Source organism: Elephas maximus, chromosome X, assembly GCF_024166365.1.
Source record: "Elephas maximus indicus isolate mEleMax1 chromosome X, mEleMax1 primary haplotype, whole genome shotgun sequence".
Classification (NCBI taxonomy): domain Eukaryota; kingdom Metazoa; phylum Chordata; class Mammalia; order Proboscidea; family Elephantidae; genus Elephas; species Elephas maximus.
This window is the reverse complement of record NC_064846.1, coordinates 154,418,452-154,444,316: the sequence shown is the minus strand read 5'-3', so window position 1 is coordinate 154,444,316 and position 25,865 is coordinate 154,418,452. Positions and strand designations below refer to the sequence as shown.

Below are 25,865 nucleotides of genomic sequence, written 5' to 3'. Positions count from 1 at the left end.
GGGCCAACAGAAGGTTTGGGGACCATGACTGCCGGGATTCCTCTAGTCTCAGTCAGACCATTAAGTCTGGTCTTTTTATGAGAATTTGGGGTCTGCATCCCACTGTTCTCCTGCTCCCTCAGGGGTTCTCTGTTGTGCTCCCTGTCAGGGGAGTCATCAGTTGTGGCCAGGCACCATCTAGTTCTTCTGGTCTCAGGATGATGTAGGTCTCTGGTTCATGTGGCCCTTTCTGTCTCTTGGGCTCTTCGTTATCGTGTGACCTTGGTGTTCTTCATTCTCCTTTGCTCCAGGTGGGTTGAGACCAATTGATGCATCTTAGATGGCCGCTTGTTAGCATTTAAGACCCCAGACGCCACATTTCAAAGTGGGATGCAGAATGTTTTCATAATAGAATTATTTTGCCAATTGACTTAGAAGTCCCCTTAAACCATAGTCCCCAAACCCCCGCCCTTGCTCTGCTGACCTTAAGCATTCCGTTTATCCCGGAAACTTCTTTGCTTTTGGTCCAGTCCAGTCCAGTTGAGCTGACCTTCCATGTATTGAGTATTGTCCTTCCCTTCACCTAAAGTAGTTCTTATCTACTAACTAATCAGTAAAAAACCCTCTCCCACCCTCCCTCCCTCCCCCCCTCGTAACCACAAAAGTATGTGTTCTTCTCAGTTTATACTGTTTCTCAAGATCTTATAATAGTGGTCTTATACAATATTTGTCCTTTTGCCTCTGAGTAATTTTGCTCAGCATAATGCCTTCCAGGTTCCTCCATGTCATGAAATGTTTCACAGATTCGTCACTGTTCTTTATCGATGCGTAGTATTCCATTGTGTGAATATACCACAATTTATTTACCCATTCATCCGTTGATGGACACCTTAGTTGCTTCCAGCTTTTTGCTATTGTAAACAGAGCTGCAATAAACATGGGTGTGCATATATCTGTTTGTGTGAAGGCTTTTATTTCTCTAGGGTATATTCTGAGGAGTGGGATTTCTGGGTTGTATGGTATTTTTTTTTTTTTATGGTAGTTCTATTTCTAACTGTTTAAGATAACGCCAGATAGATTTCCAGAGTGGTTGTACCATTTTACATTCCTACCAGCAGTGTATAAGAGTTCCAATCTCTCCGCAGCCTCTCCAACATTTATTATTTTGTGTTTTTTGGATTAATGCCAGCCTTGTTGGAGTGAGATGGAATCTCTTCGTAGTTTTAATTTGCATTTCTCTAATGGCTAATGATCAAGAGCATTTTCTCATGTATCTGTTAGCTGCCTGAATATCTTCTTTAGTGAAGTGCGTGTTTATATCCTTTGCCCACTTCTTGATTGGGTTGTTTGTCTTTTTGTGGTTGAGTTTTGACAGAATCATAGATTTTAGAGATCAGGCGCTGGTCGGAGATGTCATAGCTGAAAATTCTTTCCCAGTCTGTCGGTGGTCTTTTTACTCTTTTGGTGAAGTCTTTAGATGAGCATAGGTGTTTGATTTTTAGGAGGTCCCAGTTATCTGGTTTCTCTTTGTCATTTTTGGTAATGTTTTGTATTCTGTTTATGCCTTGTATTAGGGCTCCTAACGTTATCCCTATTTTTTCTTCCATGATATTTATCGTTTTAGTCTTTATGTTTAGGTCTTTGATCCACTTGAAGTTAGTTTTTGTGCATGGTGTGAGGTATGGGTCCTGTTTCATTTTTTTGCAAATGGATATCCAGTTATGCCAGCACCATTTGTTAAAAAGACTATCTTTTCCCCAATTAACTGACACTGGGCCTTTGTCAAATATACCTTTTTTCTTATTGTGTTCTACTTATATAAACTTTATGCACAACCAGTGCAGGGCAACTTCCAGAAGACTCCGTGACCTCCTCTTTTAGAGTCAACACTGTACTCTAGTCTTAGCCTCTTGAATGTGCCAGAGTAGATTCCTCCACTTCTCAGCACACCATGAGCTGGTTTCACTGGCACGTGCAAGTCCCATGTCTCAGTCAGAGTCCCTTCCTTGGAATCATCACCAGCAGAGCTACGGCCCCCAAAGAAACACATTTGAAGAGAATCTTAGGAAACACTTGGCAGCCAGTAGGTGAATACGTGTGAAGTGACTGGATCTGTTGCCTTCTGGGCACCCCTGTGAACAGCAGTGAATTTGCATGTACTAGTACAGGAGCCCTGGTGGTTAGTACAGGAGCCCTGGTGGTGCAGTGCTTAAGAGCTTAGCTGTTGTCCAAAAGGTTGGCAGTTTGAATCTACCAGGTGCTCCTTGGAAACACTATGGGGCAGTTCTACTCTGTCCTATAGGGTCACTATGAGTTGAAATCGACTTGACAGCAATATGTTTGGTTTTTGTTTTTCTTTAGTACATTTGTGCTTGGAAGTTTTCCCACAGTGTTTATTTGAAAACAACTTCAGATTGTATCTTAGGTCACTTTTATATTGCTGCTGGTAACACTAGGAACATATTTGTGTTCAGAAAAAAAAAAGCTTTCAAGGTTGCCTCTTGGAATAAATATTCTTTTTCTATTATAATTATTTTCTTAAACTTGATATTTCACGAACTAGATGGTGCCCAGCTACCACTACCGACTGGTCCGACCAGGTACACAGTAGATGGTCCTGGGTAGAATGGGAGAAAAAAGTAGAACAAAACTCAAATTCCTAGAAAAGGCCAGACATACTGTACCAGTAGAGCCTAGAGGAACCCCTGAGACTGTCGCCCTGGGGTGCCGTTTAAACTTGGAACTCAGACTACTCCCGGTGGTCACCTATCAGCCAAAAGGCAGTGGCTTATAAAATAAGTAATATCACCCATGAGCACTGTGCTTCTCTAAACAATCATCTAAATGACATCTAATGGTCAACATTTACCGTAGACCAAAGATGAGAAGGTAAGGGGGGGGAAGGAAGCTAGATTAATGGAAACAGAACAACCAGAACGGAAAAGATGAGAATGCTGATACACTGTGAAAAGTGTAATGAATGTCACAGAATACTATGTTTAGAAAATAAGTTAGAAGCTAATTTGCTGTGTAAATTTTCTCCAAAAAACGCAGTAAAATATTTTTGAAAAGCTTGCTATTTTAGAGGATACAAGTTTAACTAGAGACTGCAGGATTATTAAATTTTCTCCCTCCAGCCAGTAACTATCATTAGAGTACTTTATTACTCTATCTGTTAGGTTGTGAAATCATGGAACCTTTTCCATCTCTTCACAGGGAGAGATAACGCGTGTGAGAAAACATCATATATGTTTCTCCGAAAGGAGCTTCCCGTGCGACTGGCTAACACAATGAGAGAAGTCAACCTTCTGCCGGACAACTTGCTAAACCGGCCTTCGGTGGGATTGGTTCAGAGTTGGTAAGTACACAGCATGGCTGAAAATGGTCAGTCTTCCTCCAGATGTGCTGAACGTGTTGGCATGGGAACCATTCTCCATAAAAGTACATGGACTGTCTGGGAGTGAGTCATTCGGGATAGCTGAGTTTTCCGGGCGATTAAAAGTTGCCACTTTTATTGCAGAACTGTTGAATTGAAAATTGTTTTGATGGAAAGTATTCCTAAACTGTACTAGACACTTTTCTTGATTTCTCTGTCTACTTTTCTAGTTGGAAATGTGATGTATGCTTATTGAAAAAAAATTGGAAAGTACAGAAAAATGGAAAGGAAAAGCAATGCAGTAACCCAGGCGAGTGGGTCTGTATGTAATCCTTTGGATGAGAAGATGTTTGCCACTTGTTATCAAGTCTCAGTTACTTCTTTTGTTTTCCTTGTTAAGAAGTTCCTTGAAGGCAATGCTATTTTGAAAATCACATTAAGTCATTTAAAACGGAACCTCAAATTGGAAAAACCTTCAGCTACCTGGTGTGCTTCATCTGCCCTGTTCCAAGTGTGACAGACCTTAACTGAGTGTAACTTGAAGTTAAATCGATTGTAGCTCTGAGGCTTAGAGCTTGTGCTATGGAATTGAGGACGTTGGATTTGTGAGTGAGGAGCCCGGGTCACACAGTGGTTAAAGTGCTTGGCTGCCAACCGAAAGGGTAGGTGGTTGGAACCCACCAGCCACTCCGAGGGAGACCGATGTGGCAGTCTGCTTCCTTAAAGATGTACAGCCTTGGAAACCCTGTGGGGCAGTTCTGTTTTGTCCTATAGGGTCACTGTGAGTTGGAATCGACTGGACGGCAGTGGGGTTTTGGTTAAATTTGTGGATACACTAGCCACTAGGTAAGCAGGGTGAGATCACTGAGTGGCAGGATGGGAGAGCTGCTCGCAAGGGCATTTTGCGTACATTGGAGAACAATTTGCATGCCTACTCTGTATTATAAAAGCAAGATAGAAGTCACTGTGAAGAAAACAGATTAATAAAACCTTGCTGTGGACCCGAGGAATTTGGGAGGCCAGATGTGACTGAGATGGTGCTATGGGAGCACAGAGGAGAGGGGGAGGAGGCCAGCTATGGTTGGGCCCTGCCCTTAGATGGGTGGGCAGAATTGGCAGGTACAGGTGACAGAGAGCATTCTAGGGGACGGGAACACTGTGAACAAACAGAGAATGGAACTATTAATTAGATTGCATTTAGAGGGTTAGTGGAAGCCAGGCTTCTGAAAGAGAGTGGACATTAACAATCATTCCTCAATAGTATTAATTGTGATAAATTCTTAGGGCTAAGGATGAATCCCCTGAGAAACACTGTAGTGGGTGGTCTCAGATAGTGTCCAGTCTCTTTCCCAGGCAAGCAGCAGCTCCTCCCTGGGTGAGGCGCAGGGTCCTTGGAACCCAGGAGAGATCAGACAGACAGTGACGGTGACCATGGTTTTGATAGTGCAGTCAGTTACGCTCTGCCCTGAATTGATAGTTTGTTTCAGAAAGAGCAGAAAGTACTTTTTTGTATGAGACTTTTTATCATTTCAAGACCATCATTAGAAATTTTCCAGCAGAAAGTGTATAATCACTATTGAGGGACACCGTGGTGGGGAGTCTAGGTAGGCTAGAGGACTCACATGTCCCCGGGTTCTGATAGCAGTGACAATCAAACATTTACTCCTGCCAATAACTTATGTGAAAGTTACTTCAGGGACCTCAAAGTGAATTGCTGGCACCGTATAGACTGAAACAAATTACTGTGTCAACTGTTCTTTGTCTATTCACCACCCTTCTTCCATATCCATTCCAAACGTATGCGTGCCATGTCTTCCTTTTCTTTTCCGAACGTTTTATTTTGAAATCATTTCATATTTAATATTTAAATCATTTCATATGTAATTTTGGTAAGAATAGTAGAAAGAATTCCTGTATATGTATGTTGTTGTTAGGTGCCGTTGAGTCAGCTCCAACTCAGAGTGACCCTGTGTACAACAGAACGAAACACTGCCTGATCCGCGCCAACCTCGCCGTATATGTATGCCTTCAACTAAATTCATCTGTTGGGTCTATCGTATTTGCTCTATCATATTCTCTCTATAGATGGGTATAGATACATACACATGCATACATACCTATACATATAGTATCTATATATGTATACATAACGCGCATATGGTTTTTTCCCTCCTAAACCATTTGGGTTAATGCCTTTTATCACCTAATACTTAATGCCCCTTTATGGGTTAATAATGGGTTAATGCCCCTTTATCACCTAATATTTAGTATTTATCTCCCTAGAGCAACTCTTAGATAGCCACAGTCTGGTGATCCAATTTGGGAAATGTCACATTGATTCAGTAATATTTCACTAATTGTCCTGGTGATCTATTTAGCAACGCCCCCCCCCACCTTGATTTGGGAATCCAATTCAGGATCATACATTGTGATGAGTTGTCATTTCCTTCTTTTTCAAGCGAGCCTGATTGTGTAATAGGCAGTGAATCCCACCTGTCCCCTCAGTCTGAATGTGTTCTTCTTGCCCTCTTCACTTTCAGGCGAGGAACCTCGGCATGAACTCTGACTCCTCTCCATTTGTGACTTTGCTCTTTAAATGAATTATCCTGCTCGGAAAGGACCATCCCTGAAAGGGATGAAGATGCCTGACTCAAATTTTGCTTGTGTGTGGCAGGGCAGAGGGACTCACGGGGGATTGCTGACTTTGGCCTCTGAGAGTGGTTTACTGGATGATTTTAACAACATCTAACCCACAGCCCAGAGACTTTTTAAAAACTTACCTAGAGATGTGCATACTTTAGTATCACTTGCGTTGCCACAAAGTTCTTTACTATTTTTGTGTTTATATGAGTAACAGCCATTTTTTGTTACTGGAGTGCCCTTATCCTCTACCCAAAGCCAGATAGTAAGATTAATTATAATTGGCTGTTAGAAGTAATTAGAATAAAGGGATAATTCTTTCAGAACATGTTCAGGCCCAAAGCAGCAATCACACATGTCTAAGTAATTGGGAGATGTGAATCTTCACCAGATTCAGCCGGTCCTGTCTAGACAGAGCTGCTGCAGTAATGAGCCTCTCTGAATCCCACTTTCCTTTGTTCTCTAGATCTTTATGTTGGAGACCTTGTTTCTTGTACTGGTCCTGATTGAGACCTGTAGCTGTTCTCCAACCACAGCCTGGTTTTGAGGGCTTAGGAGACATTCCTTCTCCTCCATTATGTTGGGGAAATTAGTTGAACTTTGTCAAGGCACCTACTTTTTTTTTCTAGTTTCTAAGTTCTTAGAGTGCACTTCAGTGTCACAATACGCTTCTTAAAATTTATATGTACTTTTTTTGTATTCAGACTATAGACTTGCTATGTCTATTAGGAATATTTGGTTGCAAGTAATAGAAAATCCAAGTAACCCTGACTTAAAGAATAATTTGGGTCCAGCCATAGGGTGAGCTTTTAGTGTTCGTTTCATGAGGTTATCAAGACTCTGATTTCCATGGTGTCAGCTTCATTTTAAGGCAGAATTTCCTCCTGGTGGCAGAATAGCTGCAGTAGTTCCAGACTTCACATCCATATAACAGACTGTACGGAAGCAGAGCAAGTTGATTTCTCTCCCAGAGACCTCCAGGAAGTCTTCTCTCTTATTTTACTGACCTAAACTGAAGCATATGCCCATTCCTGAGCCAATCCCAGTGTTCAGGGGGAATTAGAGGCAGTGATAGACTTAGACCTGGACTATTGAACTGATTAGTGGCAAGAGAAATGGAATTACCCATAGTAAAATCAGGCTTACCCAAGGGCTTTGTTTGGCATCAGCTTCCCCTGAAGCACTTCGGGTAAGAGAGGCATGTATGCTGGTTAGGCAGCTAACACAGTAACTCTGTTTTGTGTTGTTTTTTTCTTTTTTAGGTATATGCAGAGCTTTCTTGAACTGTTAGAATATGAAAATAAGAGCCCTGAGGATCCACAGGTCTTGGATAAGTAAGTATAGGGCCAAACTTACCTGAAAGTAAAAACATATAGGTAAAAAAAAATTTTTTTTTTAATAAGTAGAATTCATGCCATTAAGAACCAGGAAGTATAATTTGGACAAAGTCATTAGGTTTCTTTATGGACAATGACTTAATATTGGATTTTTTTAAATTGAGTTTAAGATTTTAGCATAGTAGAAAAGGAATAATGACATTTCAAATTATGCTTCATGATCTTTTGCATTTCCTCAGGGTGAACTGGGCACTCACTATAAATACTTCAGTAAATGTTCCACCTAGTGGTAGTTTTAAGAATGCAGGGTCCTCAACATAGCACATGAATTTATTTTCTGTCTTTTACAATTAAAAAAAAACTCAGTGGGATATTATACATGAACTCAGAAAACTATAATGGTTTTATTTTGGAGAGGCATGAAAGCTTGTGTTTTTTATATAGCAACCTGAATTCTATTACTGCCGTTATGCACAAAGACTAAATTCTCATGCCAATACAAAATACTTGATTTTCACTTTCATTAATAAGTCTTTGGAGATATTTTTGGTGTGTCCCCATGTCAGAAGTATTGATATATTCCACAAATTATTTATTTAACAAACATTTATAGAGTCTGTATTATATGTATTCACTTATTCAAAAAGTCATAGGGTTCCTAAAAAAGGTGTTTGAACATTTTTTTTTCTTTACTAGAACTTTTTACATTTTGCATCTCTGAAAGGAGAGATTTTGTAGAAAGTTTCAAGCAAAAACTTGGGGTAATAATTAGACATAACCAATCACCTCATGGGATTAGTTCTCTTGCTTGCTTTGGTGCTTAGGGCCGTGATGTCATGGGACAATCTAGTCAGTTGGCATAATATAGTTCTTAAAGTTTCTGTACTACCTCCCAGTATGGTGAGTAGTGTCTGGGGTTTTAAAAGCTTACAAGTGGCCATCTAAGGTATAACTATTGGTCTTTATTCGTTTGGAATAAAAGAGAAAGAAAAAAACCCAAGAACCAGAGAAGGAGCTGGACTACAAGACTGTCTATGACCGACTGCCTCCGCCACCTTGAGACCAGGAGAACTAGATGATGTCTAGCTACCACTACTGAATGTTCTGATCAGGAACACAGTAGATGAGTCCTCATAAAAAGGGAGAAAAACACAGAACAGAACTTCAAATTCGTAAAGAATCCAGATTTACTGGACCTATTGAGGCTGGAGGAGTCCCGGAGACTATGGTCCTGAGTTGCTCTTGAAACCTTGAATTGAAACTATCCCCTGGTGTCCCCTTTAAACTAAATAACAGTTTAGCCCGAAGAGTAAAGATTGTCACCCTCTGAGAATTGTGTTACTTAAAAAAAAATTATATAAGACCCAAGGGTCAACAGATATCTTAAAACATAGATGAGAAGGTTGGAGGGCAGGGAGATGAAGTAAATGGAACGGAAACAACTAGGACAGAAATAACAAGAATGTTGATACAATGTAAAGAATGTAACCGATGTCACCAATCATTATGTCTAGAAACTGGAATGGTAGTGGGTTTGGCTGTGTGTATTAAAATAATTTTTTAAAAAGTTGGGGCTAGTATTTCTAGCATGTATGTAATGATAATGATGGCTCTACCTATAGAGATGCCAACAGATAAATAGTCCAATGGTGGGATTGGGAAGTCTATACATCAGCCCATAAGATAGAAAGACGGACCACTTTTTGTCCCCTCCCCCACAGCTTTCTACAAGTCCTGCTTAAAGTCCGAAACAGACACAACGATGTGGTTCCTACAATGGCCCAAGGGGTGATTGAGTACAAGGAGAAGTTTGGGTTTGATCCTTTCATTAGCAGCAACATCCAATATTTTCTGGATCGGTTCTACACCAACCGCATCTCTTTCCGCATGCTTATTAACCAGCACAGTAAGTTGCTTTTGTTTTTCCATTTGAAACTTAACGGGAGTGATTTCTCCAGAATGTGTTCCTGTTGCGTCACTTCTCCTTCACTGGCCTGTGTTTGGGGCTCTATAGAAGTTTCATTTCTAGTTCAGTTTATTCTCAGTGAATCCCTTGTATTGAAAAGCTGTTCATTAGTTTTGGTTGTTAAGAGAAATCCCTGAAAGGCTAAGGATGGAGGTTTCTTCATCTAAGTCATATTGGGTGGGGACAAAGGGATCGGGCACCTGGCAAGTGTCACCGCTTTAGAACATGCTGACTGCAACTGTCTTAAAGCATGTCCCTCTTCCTTCATTGTCTGAGAGAGCTGATCTCCTGTAAATTGTATTGCTCTCAATTGCTGTATGCTAAGATGATTCTTGGAAACCCTGGTGGCGTAGTGGTTAAGTGCTACAGCTGCTAACCAAGAAGCTGGCAGTTCAAACCCGCCAGGTGCTCCTTGGAAACTCTATGGGGCAGTTCTACTTTGTCCTATAGGGTCACTGTGAGTTGGAATCGACTCGACAGCAGTGAGTTTAGTATTTTTTTTTGTTTGTTTTAAGATGATTCTTACAAATAAGAGAATCCTTTTCAGAACTCATAAACCCCTATATTTCTCTTCTATTTTTTTTAATCCTCTCCCTTTCCTTTTGTGTTTTTTGTAGCGCTTCTGTTCGGCGGTGACGCTAATCCTGCTCAGCCTAAACATATAGGGAGCATTGATCCCACCTGTAACGTGGCCGAAGTAGTGAAAGGTAAAGAGACTAATGTAGTTCAAATAGGATTGTCTTTTTGAGGCAGCTCGACTATAGGATTATGTTGCTTAGATTGTTTGCTGATTCATCAGGCTACTGTGGCCCCAAGTCACTCGATCCAAATATGAAATGCCCTTTCTAGGAAGTTCAGGGAGAAGATATATAATTAGTAATGCTAAAAATATGAGTTTCTGCTTCATTGATTAGGGTTTTGCTTGGAGTTCTATCTTAAACAGTAAACATTCGTTAGCTTAAGTATGATTCTAAGTTTTGATTGCTGTGAGTCCTTCTGATAAAATGAAGCTGAATTCACATGTTTATAAAATGTAAACATCTTTCTGATGCACAACCGTTGTTTTGTAGTATACTTGGCATGTGGGCTTCATGGGTTCATTGGCCATCCAGCTAGATGGTGTTCCAGTAGCTTCCCGATAGAATAGCGCCCTATAGCCGTAAGTCCCTCATAGCCAGGCGCTTTGAAATTGAACAGAAGTTCTCTCATTTTTCATTTAAGATTAATGCTATCTCCAGAAATCCTTCTGGTTGTAAGTGAGCCCCCTCTTAAGTTTTCTTCAATGTTAAGGTTACTGTATGCGGCCTCAGACCCCGAAACTCTCTCCTTCCCCAGATCGTATCTCCTGCTGTTGCCCTTATCTCCCTCTAGACACACGCCCATACAAGTTTTCATGACCACTGATCTGTCTGGTCTTTAGTAAGGACCTTTGTTGCTCTCACTCTTTCTGAACTGTGCAGCTGAATAAGTGAAGGGGGCCTTGTCTCCTTGGCAAAGCTCTCAAGCCCACCAAAAGCAGAGCGACCTTTGCTATTGCAGTTTTGAGGACCAAGGAAGGTGGCCCAGTGCATATAGCTTACCCAGTGGTTTAACAGACCAGACCTTCAGCAACCATGGCCAAGGAAAACCTGTGCTATTTGTTTACTCTGGGCATTGCTAATCCCAGGGAGGAGGACCCATACCTTAGCTTTGCCTAGGATTGTCAAGCTGTCGTGGCCTCTTTAGTTAGAAAACATTTACCCGAATTCTTTCAGTTATAAGGTGAATAGGCCCAGCCTCAGCTCTGTAAGCATTCTGTAAGTTGCCCTCGTACAAGCTAACCCTGTAGTTGATCATAACCCCTGTCTGCCTCCAGGGTGGGCAGGAGAGCAGGATCAGTCGTACAGTAAAGAGCATGTTCATTAGGCACTAGCCTAATGGCTTTTATGAATAAGAAAACTTGGTTCAGACAGTCGACTACCCTTTAGAGAAAAAAGCACAAAGTCATAAGACTAAAGTGTGTTATTCTATGTTATATATTTTACGTGTGCCTTTTTTCTTTAACTCTAAGCAGTTTGAGGTCAAGGTTTGTGTCTTAAACACTTGCTTGGTAATTATCATAGAACTTAGTATGGTACGTGACTGAGAAATATTCCTTCGTTTAAACCTTTTGATAATTTACTTTTTTACAAAAACAGTTTTATTGAGATATAATTCACATAACATACAATTTGCCCGTTTAAAGTATACAAGTCAATAGTTTTTAGTATAATCACAGAGTTGTGCAACCATCACCACAGTCAATTTTAGAATATTTTCATCACCTCCAATTAAACCCTGTATCCTTTCACCCTTGCCCCCCATTTCCCCGTCCCCTTCCATCCCCTGCCAACCACTAATCTACATTCTGTTTCTAGATTTGCCTATCCTGGAACTTTCGATGCAATCTTACAATATGTGGTGTTTTACAACTGGCTTCTTTCACTTAGCGTGATGTTTTCAAGGTTCATCCATGTTGTAGAATGTATTAGTAGTTCATTCCTTTTTGTTGCTGGATGATATTCCATTGTGTGGATACACCAAATTTTATTTATCCATTCATCAGCTGAGGGACATTGGGTTAGCTGGGTGACCTTGGGCATGTTATGTAACCTTTGTGCCTCAGTTTCCTCATCTGTAAAATGGTGCTATTGGTTATTTCACCTATATCATAGGGTTATATGAGTAACCAGATAGAACCCCTAAAGCAATGCTAGCACATAGTAAGAGCTGTAGAGGAGTTTACTAACGGTGGTCTTTAGGCCTTGTGCAAGTCATTTTGCTTCGCTTTTATACCATTGATTATAATAGGTTGATGCCTTTACTTTTGTTTCTGGCTTAAATTGTAAATTATTTTACAAAGCCATTTAGGACATGTATAAAACAATTGAAAATTTGAACACTGCGTTTTTAAAATTGTGATTAAAAATATATGTAACAAAACATTTGTCATTTCAACATTTTTTTACATGTAGAATTCAGTGGCATTAATTATATTCATCATATTGTACAGCCATCACCACTGTTCCCAAATGGTTCTATCACCATTAACAGAAACTCGGTGCCCCCTAGGCAATGATTCCCCCTTGCCCTCCCTCCCACCTCTGGTAACCACTGATAAACTTTGGTGTCTATGCATTTGCCAAATTCTAGATATTTCATATAAGTGAGATCATAGAATATTTGTTCCTTTGTGACTGGCTTATTTCACTTAGTATAATATTTGCAAGGTTCATCCATTTTGTGGCATGTATCAGGACTTCATTTCACTTTATGCTGAATAATATTCCATTGTGTGGATATACCACATTTTGTTCATTCATCTGTTGATGAGCATTTAGGATGTAAACACCTTTTGGCTATTGTGAATAGTGCTGCAGTAAACATTGGTGTACAAGTAAATGTTTGCGTTTCTCCTTTCGTTTCTTTCTTATATATGCCTAGGAATGGAATTGCTGGGTCATATAATTTAAACCAAAAAAAAAAAAAGAAAACTTTTTGATGAGCTGCCAAACTGTTTTCCACAATGGCTGTACCATTTTACAATTCCACCGGCAATGCATGAGGGTTCCAATTTCTCCATATCCTTGCCAACACTTGTTGTTTTCTGTTTTTCTGATATCTCATTGTGGTTTGATTTGCATATCCCTAATGACTCATGATGGCGTAGTGGTTAAGAGCTACGGCTGCTAACCAAAAGGTTGGCAGTTCAGATCCACCAGGTGCTCCTTGGAAACTGTATGGAGCAGCTCTGCTCTGTTTTATAGGGTCGCTATGAGTTGGAATCGACCCGACAGCAACGGGTTATTTTTTATTTTTGAATGACGCATGGCACTGAGCATCTTTTCCTGTGATTGTTGGCTTTTGTATACCTTCTTTGATGAAATGTCTATTCAGGTCTTTTTCTCATTTTTTGATTGGGTTTCTTTTTGTTGCTAAGTTGTAGGAGTTCTTTATATATTCTGGATATTAAACCCTTATCTGATACATGATTCTCCCAAATTTGACCCAGTCTGTAGGTTGTCTCTTCATTTTATTGATAAAGTCCTTTGGTGCACAAAAAGTTCTAATTTCTGTCAAGTCCAATTTTCTCTTTTGTCTTTTGCTGCTCTTCCTTTTGGTGTCATCTAAGAATCAGTTCTTTAAACCTAGGTCCCAAAGCATTACTCCTGTGTTTTCTTCTAGGAGTTTTATGGTTTTAGTTTTTACATTTAGGTCCTTGATCCATTTTGAGTTAATTTTTGTGTATGGTGTGAGGTATGTGGTGAGGGTCCAGCTTCATCCTTTTGCATTTGGAAGTCCAGTTGTCCTAGCACCATTTGTTAAGAGACTCTTCTTTCCCCCATTGGATGGTATCTTAGTCATCTGGTGCTGCTATAACAGAACTACCACAAGTGATGGCTTTAACAAAGAGAAATTTGCTCTCTCACAGCCTAGTAGGCTAAAAGTCCAAATTCAGGCCATCAGCTCCAGGGGAAGGCTTTCTCTCTGTCGACTGTGGAGGAAAGTCCTTGTCATCAGTCTTCCCCTGGACCAGGAGCTTCTTAATGCAGGGACCCCAGGTCCAAAGGACACGCTATTCTCCTGGCTCTTGCTTCTTGGTGGTATGAGGTCCCCCTGTCTCTCTGCTTGCTTCTCTCTTTTATATCTCAAAAGAGATTGGCTTAAGATACTATCTAATCTTGTAGACCTCATCAATATAATTGCCACTAATCCATCTCATTAACATTATAGTGATAGAATTTACAGTATATAGGGAAATTACGTCAGATGACAAAACGGTAGACAATCATACAATACTGGGAATCATGACCTCGCCAAGTTGACAGATATTTTTGGGGGACACAATTCATGACAGATGGACTTAGCACCCTTATCAAAAATCAATTAACCATAAATGTATGGGTTTATTTCTGGACTCTGAATTCTATTCTATTGGTCTATAATCCTGCCATTATACCAGTACCATACTGTTTTGATTACTGTAGCTTTATAGTATGCTTTGAAATCAGGAAATGTGAATCCCCCTACTTTGTTCTTTTTCAAGATTGCTTTGGCTTTTCAGGGCCCCTTGCAGTTCCATATAAATTTGAGGATTGGTTTTTCCATTTCTGCAAAGAAGGCTGTTGGACAGAGAACCCCTGAGGGAGCAGGAGAGCAGTGGGATGCAGACCCCAAATTCTCATAAGACCAGACTTAATGGTCTGACTGAGACTGGAAGGACCCAGGTGATCATGGCCCCCAGACCTTCTGTTGGCCCAGGACAGGAGCCATTCCTGAAGCCAACTCTTCAGACATGGATTGGACTGGACAATGGGTTGGAGAGCGATGCTGGTGAGGAGTGAGCTTCTTGGATCAGGTGGACACTTGAGACTATGTTGGCATCTCCTGCCTGGAGAGGAGATGAGAGGGTGGAGGGGGTTAGAAGCTGGTGAAATGGACACGAAAAGAGAGAGTGGTGGGAGAGAGCGGGCTGTCTCCCAATTGCTCTCATTAGGGGAGAGCAATTGGGAGTATGTAGCAAGGTGTATATAAGTTTTTGTGTGAGAGACTGACTTGATTTGTAAACTTTCACTTAAAGCACAATAAAAATTATTTAAAAAAAAAAAGAAAAACAGTTACTGCGGAGTCCACTCTGACTCGTGGCAACCCCCTGTGTGTGTCAGAGTAGAACTATGCTCAGTAGGGTTTTCAGAAATAGATTGCAAGGCTTTTCTTCCAAGCCACCTTTTGGTGGACTCAAGCTTTCAGTTAGCACCACCCAGGACTCATCCAAAGAAGAAAAACTACACGATTCCTCCCTTCTGCTATGAGTCAGACTCCATGGCACATAACAACAGAGCTCGGTCTGTTGGGGAAGTAGCCCTGAACACTGTAGGGTCTTCCCAGAATCCATTTCTGCTTCTTCTAGTTACAGTATCCTGGATTTTCTCTGGGGGAACCGGCCTCGCCTTGACCCACAATGTTAGCTAGAGACAGGATCCATGTGACTCAAACCCACCAATCAGACCATGATGATCACCTGGCTGCCATGATTGGTTCAAGGATGAACACATTGTCCAGTCAGAGCCTGTGAGCCACAATCTAGGGTCATCTGTGGAGAGAAAGGGTGCTCCCTCTTTCACTGGAGTTGGGCCCAGCTGGCTTCCTTCTTGAACCATGGAAAGCACTTTGCTGCCCCTGTGGAGCCTTGTGAAAAGCCTCCAAAGAGGAGAGAGGAGCTGAGCGATGGAGAGAGACCAGGTCCTGATGTCACTGTTTGTGCGCCTGATTCCACCCGTACCTGAAGTCCATCTACTCTTGTACTTTCCCACTTTATGAGACAATAAAGTACCTTTTTTTCCTTTAAAAAAAAAAAAAGAAGGCTGTTGGAATTTTGATGGGTTTGTGTTGAATCTGTAGATTGCTCTGGGTAGTACTGACATCTTAACAATATTGAATCTTCTAATCCTACCCTTTTAACTCAGTACAGAAGTCACTCCTGAGGTTCACCCTTCAGTCAAAGATTAGACAGGCCCATAAACCAAAATGAAGCTAAATGGGTGCACCAGGCCAGGGACAAGGACGAGAAGACTGGAGAGGACAGGAAAGCTGGTAACAGGGAGCCCAGGGTCGAGAAGGGGAGAATGTTGACATGTCATGGGGTTGGCAACCAGTGTCACAAAACAATATGTGTATTGTTTAATGAGAAACAAATTTCCCTGTAAACCTTCATCTAATGTACAATTAAAAAAAAAATTTCTAATCCATGAACACAGGATGTCTTTCCATTTATTTAGGTCGTCTTTAATTTCTTCAGGTAATATTTTATAGTTTTCAGTGCACAATTCTTTTACTTCCCTGGCTAAATTTATTCTTAGGTATTTTATTCTTTTAGATGCTATTGTAAATGGAATTGTCTCCTTAATTTCATTTTCTGAATGTTCATTGCTGATGTATAGAAGCTTGGCTGATTTTTGTGTGTTGACCTTGTATCCTGCCACTTTGCTGAATTCATTTATTATCTCTAGGAACTTTGTAGTAGAATCTTTTTGGTTTTCTATATAGGGGATCATGTCATCTGCGAAAGGGGTAGTTTTACTTCTTCCTTCCCGAGTATTTATTTTAAAAAATAGTCTGACTGGGACTTCCAATACAATGTTGAATAGTAGTGGTGAGAGTGGGCATCCTTGTCTTTAAACACTGGTTATTTGACATTAAAGAAATATTGTTCATTTTTTTAGGCATGATATTAGTAATTGTGGTTGGTTTTTTTTTTTTTTTTTAAAGCAGTCCTAACTTCTAGAACGGCATTTTAAAATACAGGCAAAATGAGATGACGTGTGAGATTTGCTTCAGGATTAGAGAGAGGGAAGTAAAAATGATTTGGAATATGATGAAAATTGTTGAGGTTAGTTATGAGTAAGAGCCCTGGTGGCCCAGTGGTTAAGAGCTCGGCTGCTAACCAAAAAGTCGGCAGTTCGAATCCACCAGTTGCTCCTGGGAGTCCCTGTGGGGCAGTTCTGCTCTGTCCTATAGGGTCGCTGTGAGTCGGAATCAACTTGATGGCAATGGGAGAGAAAGTTATGGGCATGGGAATTCATGCTATGCTTCCTACTTTTGTATCTATTTGAAATTCCTTGTAATAAAGTTTTAAAAAATAACACATTTTTTCATCTCATTGTTCCTTCAGAAATAAAATCTCCACCAGTTGTAGGGAGATCTTAACCAAGAATCAGAACAAGCAGATAAATAACAGGAGGTACTGTAAAGATGAGTGAAACTGTTACTACTTCCGTAGCACACAGAGATAAGAAGCACTGATAGTAGCGGAGTCTGTGGAGGATTCTGCTGTGACCTACTTGACCATTAAGGCAAAACAATCTGTGGCTTTGTGGCAGTTACTGTCTATATCGTTCTTGTTGTATTTATTACGTATTACCTGGTATTCTCGTTATTGTACTTGTGTTGGTCTGTCTAATGGAGTGTACGTAACTAAAGGTTTGGAATTACTCTTATATACTTTTATATGACTCCTCTTACAGAACTTGGTACCAAAAATGAGCCGAAGAACATATGCAAAATAGTTCAATACATATTTGAAAGAAGAAAACCTGGAAGTTGATGCCTACAGCCTACCTCATAGCCTCCTGCTTTCTTTGTCCTTTCTATTCACAATTAGGACCATGGGTGAAATCCCCTCCATTCTCTTCCCTCTTCCTGTACTCGCCTACAGCTTTATTTTCGTACTTTGTCCTGCCCTTTTTTACTTTACACCTAGTGGAATCACTGTTGTCCTGTGAACAAAGTTTACCACATCTTTATTTACTCACTCCTCACTTGTTTGGCATAAATAAAGCCTGAGTTCCAGGTGTAGCCTTATGCAGTAAAAATCACTCCCCGTGATCCTCTACCGCTCAAGATTCCACTTTCTCCAGTGTGCACACACATACTGTGTCTCTGCTGTCCCAACACTCATGGAATAAGGAGGAAAGGCTGGCACACTTTCCATTCCCCACTGCATTCTTCAAGCAGTGTTTTTCATCTTTGAACAGTCTCTTCCCTCAAGGAAAAAAAAATAGTGGAGGTTGGCTTCAGATTCTCAGTGCATAAATGCTGTAAAGCAACATCCACGTAGCCAACTCTTCTGACAGCCTTCATTCCCTTCGTAAATCATACTTATTGGTACCCACAGGGGAAACCCTGGCGGCGTAGTGGTTAAGTGCTACGGCTGCTAACCAAAAGGTCGGCAGTTTGAATCCACCAGGAGCTCCTTGGAAATTCTTTGGGGCAGTTCTACTCTGTCCTGTAGGGTCACTATGAGTTGGAATCGACTCGACGGCAGTGGGTTTGGTTTTTTGGTTTGGTACCCACAGGACACTAAATATTCTTAATTCATAGATGTTTTGTAGAATGCTTTTGTGCTTCTGCTTCTACCTGGAGAGGTCTATGATTACTCAGGATCACTTATTTGTACCCAAACCTTTCAAGTAAGTTATATCACCTGTTGTAACTGCTTAATTTATTTAAATGTTATGTAAACTGAAGAAATATGAGTATCAAAAAGAGACTTATTTCCATTAAAATCAAGTTGCATGCTTTGGAAAGACTCAATGAAAGTCTCTTAAAAAGTGTAATCAAATTACTGTGAGCAAGATAACTATTAGATTACAGAGCAGCACAGTAAAAATCTTAGAAGGAATCAGTACTTAGTTGGCTTCACAAGTATCTTTAAGTTTTTTACACCTTAAGGAAATAGACATTTAAGTTCATAGATGCATGTGATATTGTTTCTCTAAGAAAGAGGACCTGAAATTCCAAACAGGTCCATATTCAAAGAAGAGGCTTTGGCTTTATATGAAAATAGTGACAAAGGAATAAACTGCATTTTAAGTTAATGTTTATGGTTGTTGTTGTTAGGTGCCCTCAAGTTGGTTCCAACTCATAGTGACGCTGTGCACAACAGAATGAAACACTGCCGGGTCTTGCTCCATCCTTACAATCGTTGTTATGCTTGAGCCCATTGCTGCAGCCAGTCCATCTCGTTGAGGGTCTTCCTTTTTTCTGCTGACCCTGTACTTTACCAAGCATGATATCCTTCTTCAGGGACTGATCCCTCCTGACAACCTGTCCAAAGTATGTAAAACGCAGCCTTGCCATCCTCGCTTCTAAGAAGCATTCTGGTTGCACTTCTTCTAAGACAGATTTGTTCATTCTTTTGCCAGCCCATGGTATATTCAGTGTTCAATGTTCTTTGCCAACACCACAATTCAAAGGCATCAGTTCTTCTTCAGTCTTCCTTATTCATTGTCCAGCTTTCACATGGGTATGATGCGATAGAAAATACCACGGCTTTTTTTTTGGTTAGGCATACCTTGGTCTTCAAGGTGACATCTTTGTTTTTCAACACTTTAAAGAGGTCCTTTGCAGCAGATTTGCCCAGTGCAATGCATTTTTTGATTTATCGACTGCTGCTTCCATGGGTGTTGATTGTGGATCCAAGTAAAATGAAACCCTTGACAATTTCAACCTTTTCTGCATTTATCATGATGTTGCTTATTGGTCCAGTTGTGAGGATTTTTGTTTTCTTTATGTTGAGGTGTAATCCATACCGAAGGCTGTGGTCTTTGATCTTCATCAGTAAGTGCTTCAAGTCCTCTTCACTTTCAGCAAGCAAGGTTGTGTCATCTGCATAATACAGGTTGTTAATGGGTCTTCCTCCAGTTCTGATGCCCCATTCTTCTTCATGTAGTCCAGCTTCTCAGATTATTTGCTTTATGTTTATGGTAGTAATCACAGTGTATAGTTTCCCACTTTATCCAACATTTCTGTTCATCAGCCAACTCCTGTTCCCATTTGGGTCAGTTAAGAGAGGGAATACCATGCTTCCAAAATAATAAAAGTGCCCACTGGGAAAAAAAATTAAGAAAAGTAGGAAAAGAGAGAAGAGAATAATAATTCCTTGTTCTGATAACACAGTGAGAATATTGTTTTATACATTTGATTTCTTACCAAATGTATAAATCAGTGTTCAGCTCATTTGAATATTGTACATAAACCTTTGTCTCTACAAAATCCTTGATATTTGTGTATTTCCCCATCTCCGGCACTGATGCCCATCACATACTATCTTCTTGGAAGAATCCAGTGCCTGACAGTAGGAGCCCCTATCCTGCCTTCCTTATCAGTTTCTTTGGAGTTCTTCCCATGTCTGATCTGTTATGCTCATAATTTGTATATTCAAATGGTTTACCCACCAAGTTTATCTAATCTTTACTCTTCATTGGGGGATTGGGCCTAAATCAGTTACCTTCCCTACCATGGTGAAATGGGCTAGGCAACCTAAAAAGAAACACCAAGATCTCTTTTCTCTCTGTTGTTGTTAGGTGCCATTGAGTAAATTTTTGGCTCAAAAGAACCCAATGTGTCAGAGTAGAACTGCCCCAAAGTGTTTCCTAGGCTGTAACCTTTACAGGAGCTGATGGCCAGATCTTTTCTCCCAAGGAAGCATTGGTGAGTTTGAGCCACCAACCTTTTGGCTGGCAGCCGAGCAATTAACCATTGTGCCAACAGGTCTCCTTTTTCCTCTGTGTAGCGTAAAGCAAATATCTAACTTTCTGCTTCATTCCTTGTCTTAGTCATCTAGCCCTAACAGAAATACCAGAAGTTGATGGCTTCAACAGACAGAAGTTTATTCTCTGACAGTCTAGGAGGCTAGAAGTCCAAATTCAGGGTGACAGCTCCAGGGGAAGGCTTTCTGTTTCTGTCAGCTCTGGAGGAAGGTCCTTGTCATCAGTCTTCTCCTGGACTAGGAGCTTCTCTGTGCAGGAAGCCCGGGTCCAAAGGACGTGCTCTGCTCCCAGCGCTGCTTTCTTGGTGGTATGAGGTCCTCATTTCTCTCTGCTCGTTTCTCTTTTTTATATTTCGAAAGAGATTGGCTTAAGATACAATCTAATCTTGTAGATCTCATCAACATAACTGCCGCTAATCCATCTCGTTAACATCATAGAGGCAGGATTTACAACACGTAGGGAAATCATATCAGATGACAAAATAGCAGACAATCATACAGTACTGGAAATCATGGCCTAGCCAAATTGATACACATATTTTTGGGGGACACAATTCAATCCATGACATTCCTTATGAGTTCTACTCTTAATTCTCTGTCAGAATACCCCAGCAGAAGTTTTTTCTAGGTTAAAATAAAACTAAGAGAAAAAGTAAGGCAGACAACACCAGAGTTCACCAGACGTCAAAAGACCTGAAAATTCTATGAGACCACTATTATAAAAACACATGAAAATGTTTCCACACAGAAAGAAACAACCTTTGATGGTTACAAGAGAGAGAAGTATTGGTGAGGGAAAAATACTAACTAGATAGTAGATAAGTAGTAACTTTGGTGAAGGGTGAGACAGTACACAATACTGGGGAAGTCAGCACAACTTGACCAGGGCAAAGTTATAGAAGCTTCACAGATACATCCAAATGCCCTGAGAGACCAAGCGACTAGGGTTTATAGTCTGTAAAAAAAATGTTCTATGTCTGACTGTGGTGAGTAGCGTCTGGGGTCTTAAAAATCTGCGAACAGCCATCTAAGATACATCTGCTAGTCCGATCCCAGCTGGAGCAAAGGAGAATGAAGAACACCAAAGACACAAGGGAAAGATTAGTTCAGAGGACTAATGGACCACAACTACCATAACCTCCACCAAATTGAGCCCAGAACAACTAGATGGTGCCCGGTTACCACCACCAACTCCTCTGGCAGGGATCACAATAGAGGGTCCTAGACAGAGGTGGAGAAAATGTAGAACAAAATTCAGATTTACAAAAAAAGACCAGGCTTGCTGGTCTGACAGAGACTGGAGAAACCCTGAGAGTATGGCCCCCAGCCACCCTTTTATTTTTATCTTTTTTTAAAATAATTTTTATTGTGCTTTAAGTGAAAGTTTACAAATCAAGTCAGTCTCTCACATATAAATTTATATACACCTTACTACATCTACTCTCCCCCTAATGAGTCAGCCCGCCCCCTCCTTCCAGTCTCTCCTTTTGTGACCGTTTTGCCAGTTTCTAACCCTCTCTAACCTCCCATCTCCCCTCCAGACAGGAGATGCCAACACAGTCTCAAGTGTCCACCTGATATAAGTAGCTCACTCCTCATCAGCATCTCTCTCCAACCCATTGTCCAGTCCCTTCCATGTCTGCTGAGTTGTCTTTGGGAATGGTTCCTGTCCTGGGCCAACAGAAGGTTTGGGGACCATGGCCGCCGGGATTCCTCTAGTCTCAGTCAGACCATTAAGTCTGGTCTTTTTATGAGAATTTGGGGTCTGCATCCCACTGTTCTCCTGCTCCCTCAGGGGTTCTCTGTTGTGCTCCCTGTCAGGGCAGTCATCGGTTGTGGCCGGGCACCATCTAGTTCTCCTGGTCTCAGGATGATATAAGTCTCTAGTTCATGTGGCCCTTTCTCAGACACCCTTTTAATTCAGTACTGAAGCCACTCCTGAGGTTCACCCTTCAGCCAAAAATTAGACAAGTCTATAGGGCCAACAATAACACACGCGAGGAACATGCTTCATAGTTCAGTTCATTTATAGAAGACCATCGGGCACACCAGCCCAAAAGCAAAGATAAGAAGGCAGGAGGGAACAGGAAAACTGGACAAATGGAAACTGGGAACCTGGGGTGGAGAAGAGGAGAGTTGTTGACACATCACGAGGTTGGCAGCCAGTGTCACAAAACAATTTGTGTATGAACTGTTTAATGAGAAACTAATTTGCTCTGTAAACTTTCACCTAAAGCACAGTTAAAAAAAAAAAAAAAAGAGACCTGAAAATTCTTCCATATCTTTTACCTAAAAGGTGCTGGAGTCTCCATCCCCAAGTGCCCCAGGGGCGGTGTTACGGATTGAATTGTGTCCCGAAAAAATATGTTATAAATCCTAACCCCTATACCTGTAGTTATAATGCCATTGGGAATGAGTTTTCTTTGTTAATGAGGCAGTATTAGAGTGTATCTTAAATCGATCTGTTTTAAGATATAGAAGAGAAGATAAAGAAAGGAAGGAAGCAAGCAGAGATGGGGGAAGATAGGATGCCACGCCGCATGAGATCTCCAAGGAACCAAGAAACAGAAGCTGAAAAGAGACAAGGACCTTCCCCCAGCTGACAGAGAAAGCCTTCCCCTAGAGCCAGCACCCCGAATTTGGACATCTAGCCTTCTAAACTGGTTGTTAAAGCCACGCATTTGGCTACTTTGGTATTTCTGTTATATCAGCACTAGGTAACTAAGACAGACAATAATCGAAGTCTCTCAAAAGACCTAGGCCTCACCAGCTGTTCTTACCAATCCCCCTCAAGTGTTGTTGAAGAGAGGAAGAAATGGACCTCCTCTTCCCTTTTACCGGTGGAGTCTTACTGCTCCCTTCTCTTTAGAGCAGTTGGTATTCTTGCACTGACTTTTACCTTCTCTCTATATCCTCTGAGATTTCTCAGTTTTCTAACTTAGCGTCTCTATGTCTAACAATTTTCTTTTCTTTGTTTTAGGAAGCTTGATGTAGAGAGAGTGTGAGTTCTGGTTTTTAGTGACGGCGTCTTATTTTCTCAGTTGTGAAGATTCTGCGTGGTTTCAATATAGTCAAATGTCCAGACCAAATGACGTGTGTGTGTGTGTGTGTGTGTGTGTGTGTGTGTGTGTGTGTGTTTGTTTTACAGCCCAGAGAAGCCTTGATGGACTAATAGTGATCTCATACTTAGATCTGTTGAGACACTACAGAAGAACTTTTATGTAGAAGGATAGGGACAATATTTTTATTTTTGACTAGACAGTTGTATAAATGTGTAAAGGTGGGGTGCATCCTGCAGAACATAAACTGAACGTGCAGAACACTGAAGCATGCTTCCTCGCTGCTTATTTAGCACTTTAATGTCTACCTTTACACATCTGCAAATTATAGACTCATGGTCGTGAATGCTGGAATTAGTGTTGCAGAGCTGTTCCTATTATCCTCTGGGAGGTGCCTTCCATTGTGACCCTTTTTCCTCCTTTCTTTGTAAGAAAGCAGGAAATAAAATGGAAGATCCTGTGGTAAGATAATTTTAAAGGTACAAACTTAAATACTTGTTACAAAAGTCAGTTCTCACAGCAACATTAGCTTGCCTGTGTTGTTCCTATGTGCTATTATTGCTTAGCACGATAGCGTACAGATGGTATCCTGAGAGTGTGGCATTATTCTGCTTCAGAAACAACATCTTCTTGTGCTCTCAGGTTGTGAGTAACAGAAACCCACTCACGCTAGTTCAAGAAACAGATTTATCAAAAGGTCCTAGTAGGTCCCATGATAATCTCAGGACAGGAAGCATTTTACAGTTGGAGCTTGTAGAAACTGGAATTGGGAGACGGTAAACAAGATGGTTTTCTGTGTATCTTTGCAACTGGGGTTACCAAGTCATGGCCTCTCTGCCTCCCTCTGCCCGCTCCATTCCTCTTCTAAGCTGTAGACTGGCTGGCTCTGCTGCAGCTTGGTGATGGCCGTCATGGACACTCCCTCCTTCCTAGATTATGTTAACTCTCAATGTGTCTTTTTGACTTCTTCCTTGCTGGATCATCCTGAGTGTCTCAATTCTAAATTCCCCCGAAATGAATTTAATTGCCTCATCCCATCTTTTTGCCCATGACCACAAGTTTTAGGGTTCTGGTCAACCTATAGATTGGTTGCCCTTATATATTCTGTCCTCCCCACTTTCTCAGTCTGCTTTGGTTTGAGGGGTGAGGGAGAGTCTACTGCCTCCCCCCCTCCGCCAAAAAAAAAAACCTGGTTGTTCGCATGTGGTATAGGTTTTAGGTAAGAAGAATGATGTATTGTGACCAAGGTGTTATGACATACAGTGGGAATTTATAGGTAAGAAATTATATGAACATAGATTTTACCATTTACTGCCTCCAGAATGTTTTTGACTGGTTGGTGTATGTGAGTCTGCTTTGTGATGTCTTGAGGTTTTCAAGGATCGTAATGCAATTTTTAATTGCAGCATTGACACACTGTAATTTATAAAAAAAAAAAAAAAAAGTAATTTATAGTGATACTTAAAAAATTCTCACTCACATGTTTTTTTAGGAACCATACTGGGTCTTTGAGTTGGCTGTTTCTATCCAGGCTCCATCATCCTCCACTTTTTACAGTGCTTTTTCTTAACACTACTATTAGAATCTCATGCTACTGGGCAAGCTAATACTGTGAGGAACTAGCACATTTAGTCGGTTTGAGTTATTTCCCTGTTTTATAATGAATGGAAGAGCAGTGTTTAAACACCTTTAAGGGTGTTTATAGGCAGAAGAGTTATTGTCTGGAGTGTTAACTGGTTTTGTATATGGCTAATGAAGCATCCTTATTAGATTTTAGCATTTGTTGATTTAAGTAAAGTAGCCTTGGAAGTTCTCGGCCAGCTTTGTGCTATCGTGTCACTAGGTGGAGATGTAGTAGCATTGTTCGGTGCTGTAGCTGAAGGAGAAAGAGTGCGTCTTGTTTTTTTTTTTTTTTTCTTTTTCCTTTAAAAAAAGTATTCTACAGATATTTGACAGTGATGTAGTGGTTAAGAGCTACAGCTGCTAACCAAATGGTCAGCAGTTTGAATCCATCAGCTGCTCCTTGGAAACCCTATAGAGCACTTCTGCTCTGTCCTATAGGGTCGCTATGAGTTGGAATCAACTCCACAGCAACGGGTTTGGTTTTTTTTTAATTATTACCTAGAAAAAAAATGTAAGTTTAGTATAATTCTAAATCTTAACTTTCTTGTTCAGTGTTTAAATTCAATCCTAATTTACTGTCTGCTTCCACACTGATCAATTCTTTTCTAAATCTTTTCCCCCTTCTTACTGCCATTTCGTTTTTGCTATCTCTCATTAAATCTTCTTGTCAGAGAGTCATTCTAACATCTCTATCGGTGGTTCTTTATAATGATTCAATTATAAGAGTTTACTAAGGTAATGAGAATGTTTACTCTGAGGCCAAACAATCAATATAAAGTTTTAATTTGGTAGTCGTGTCAGATAAATGAACCAATAC

The 25,865-nt window shown here is 40.7% G+C and overlaps 1 protein-coding gene across 1 annotated transcript in view; it reads left to right on the top strand.

The window, feature by feature from the left end:
- Positions 1–25,865, top strand: part of PDK3 (pyruvate dehydrogenase kinase 3) — a 73,856-nt gene that overhangs the window by 22,987 nt on the left and 25,004 nt on the right. The window contains exons 2-5 of the mRNA XM_049871801.1: positions 3,196–3,337; positions 7,258–7,329; positions 9,054–9,238; positions 9,916–10,005. Of these exons, the coding sequence (XP_049727758.1) occupies positions 3,196–3,337; positions 7,258–7,329; positions 9,054–9,238; positions 9,916–10,005 (489 nt within the window). The remainder of the gene's footprint in view (positions 1–3,195; positions 3,338–7,257; positions 7,330–9,053; positions 9,239–9,915; positions 10,006–25,865) is intronic.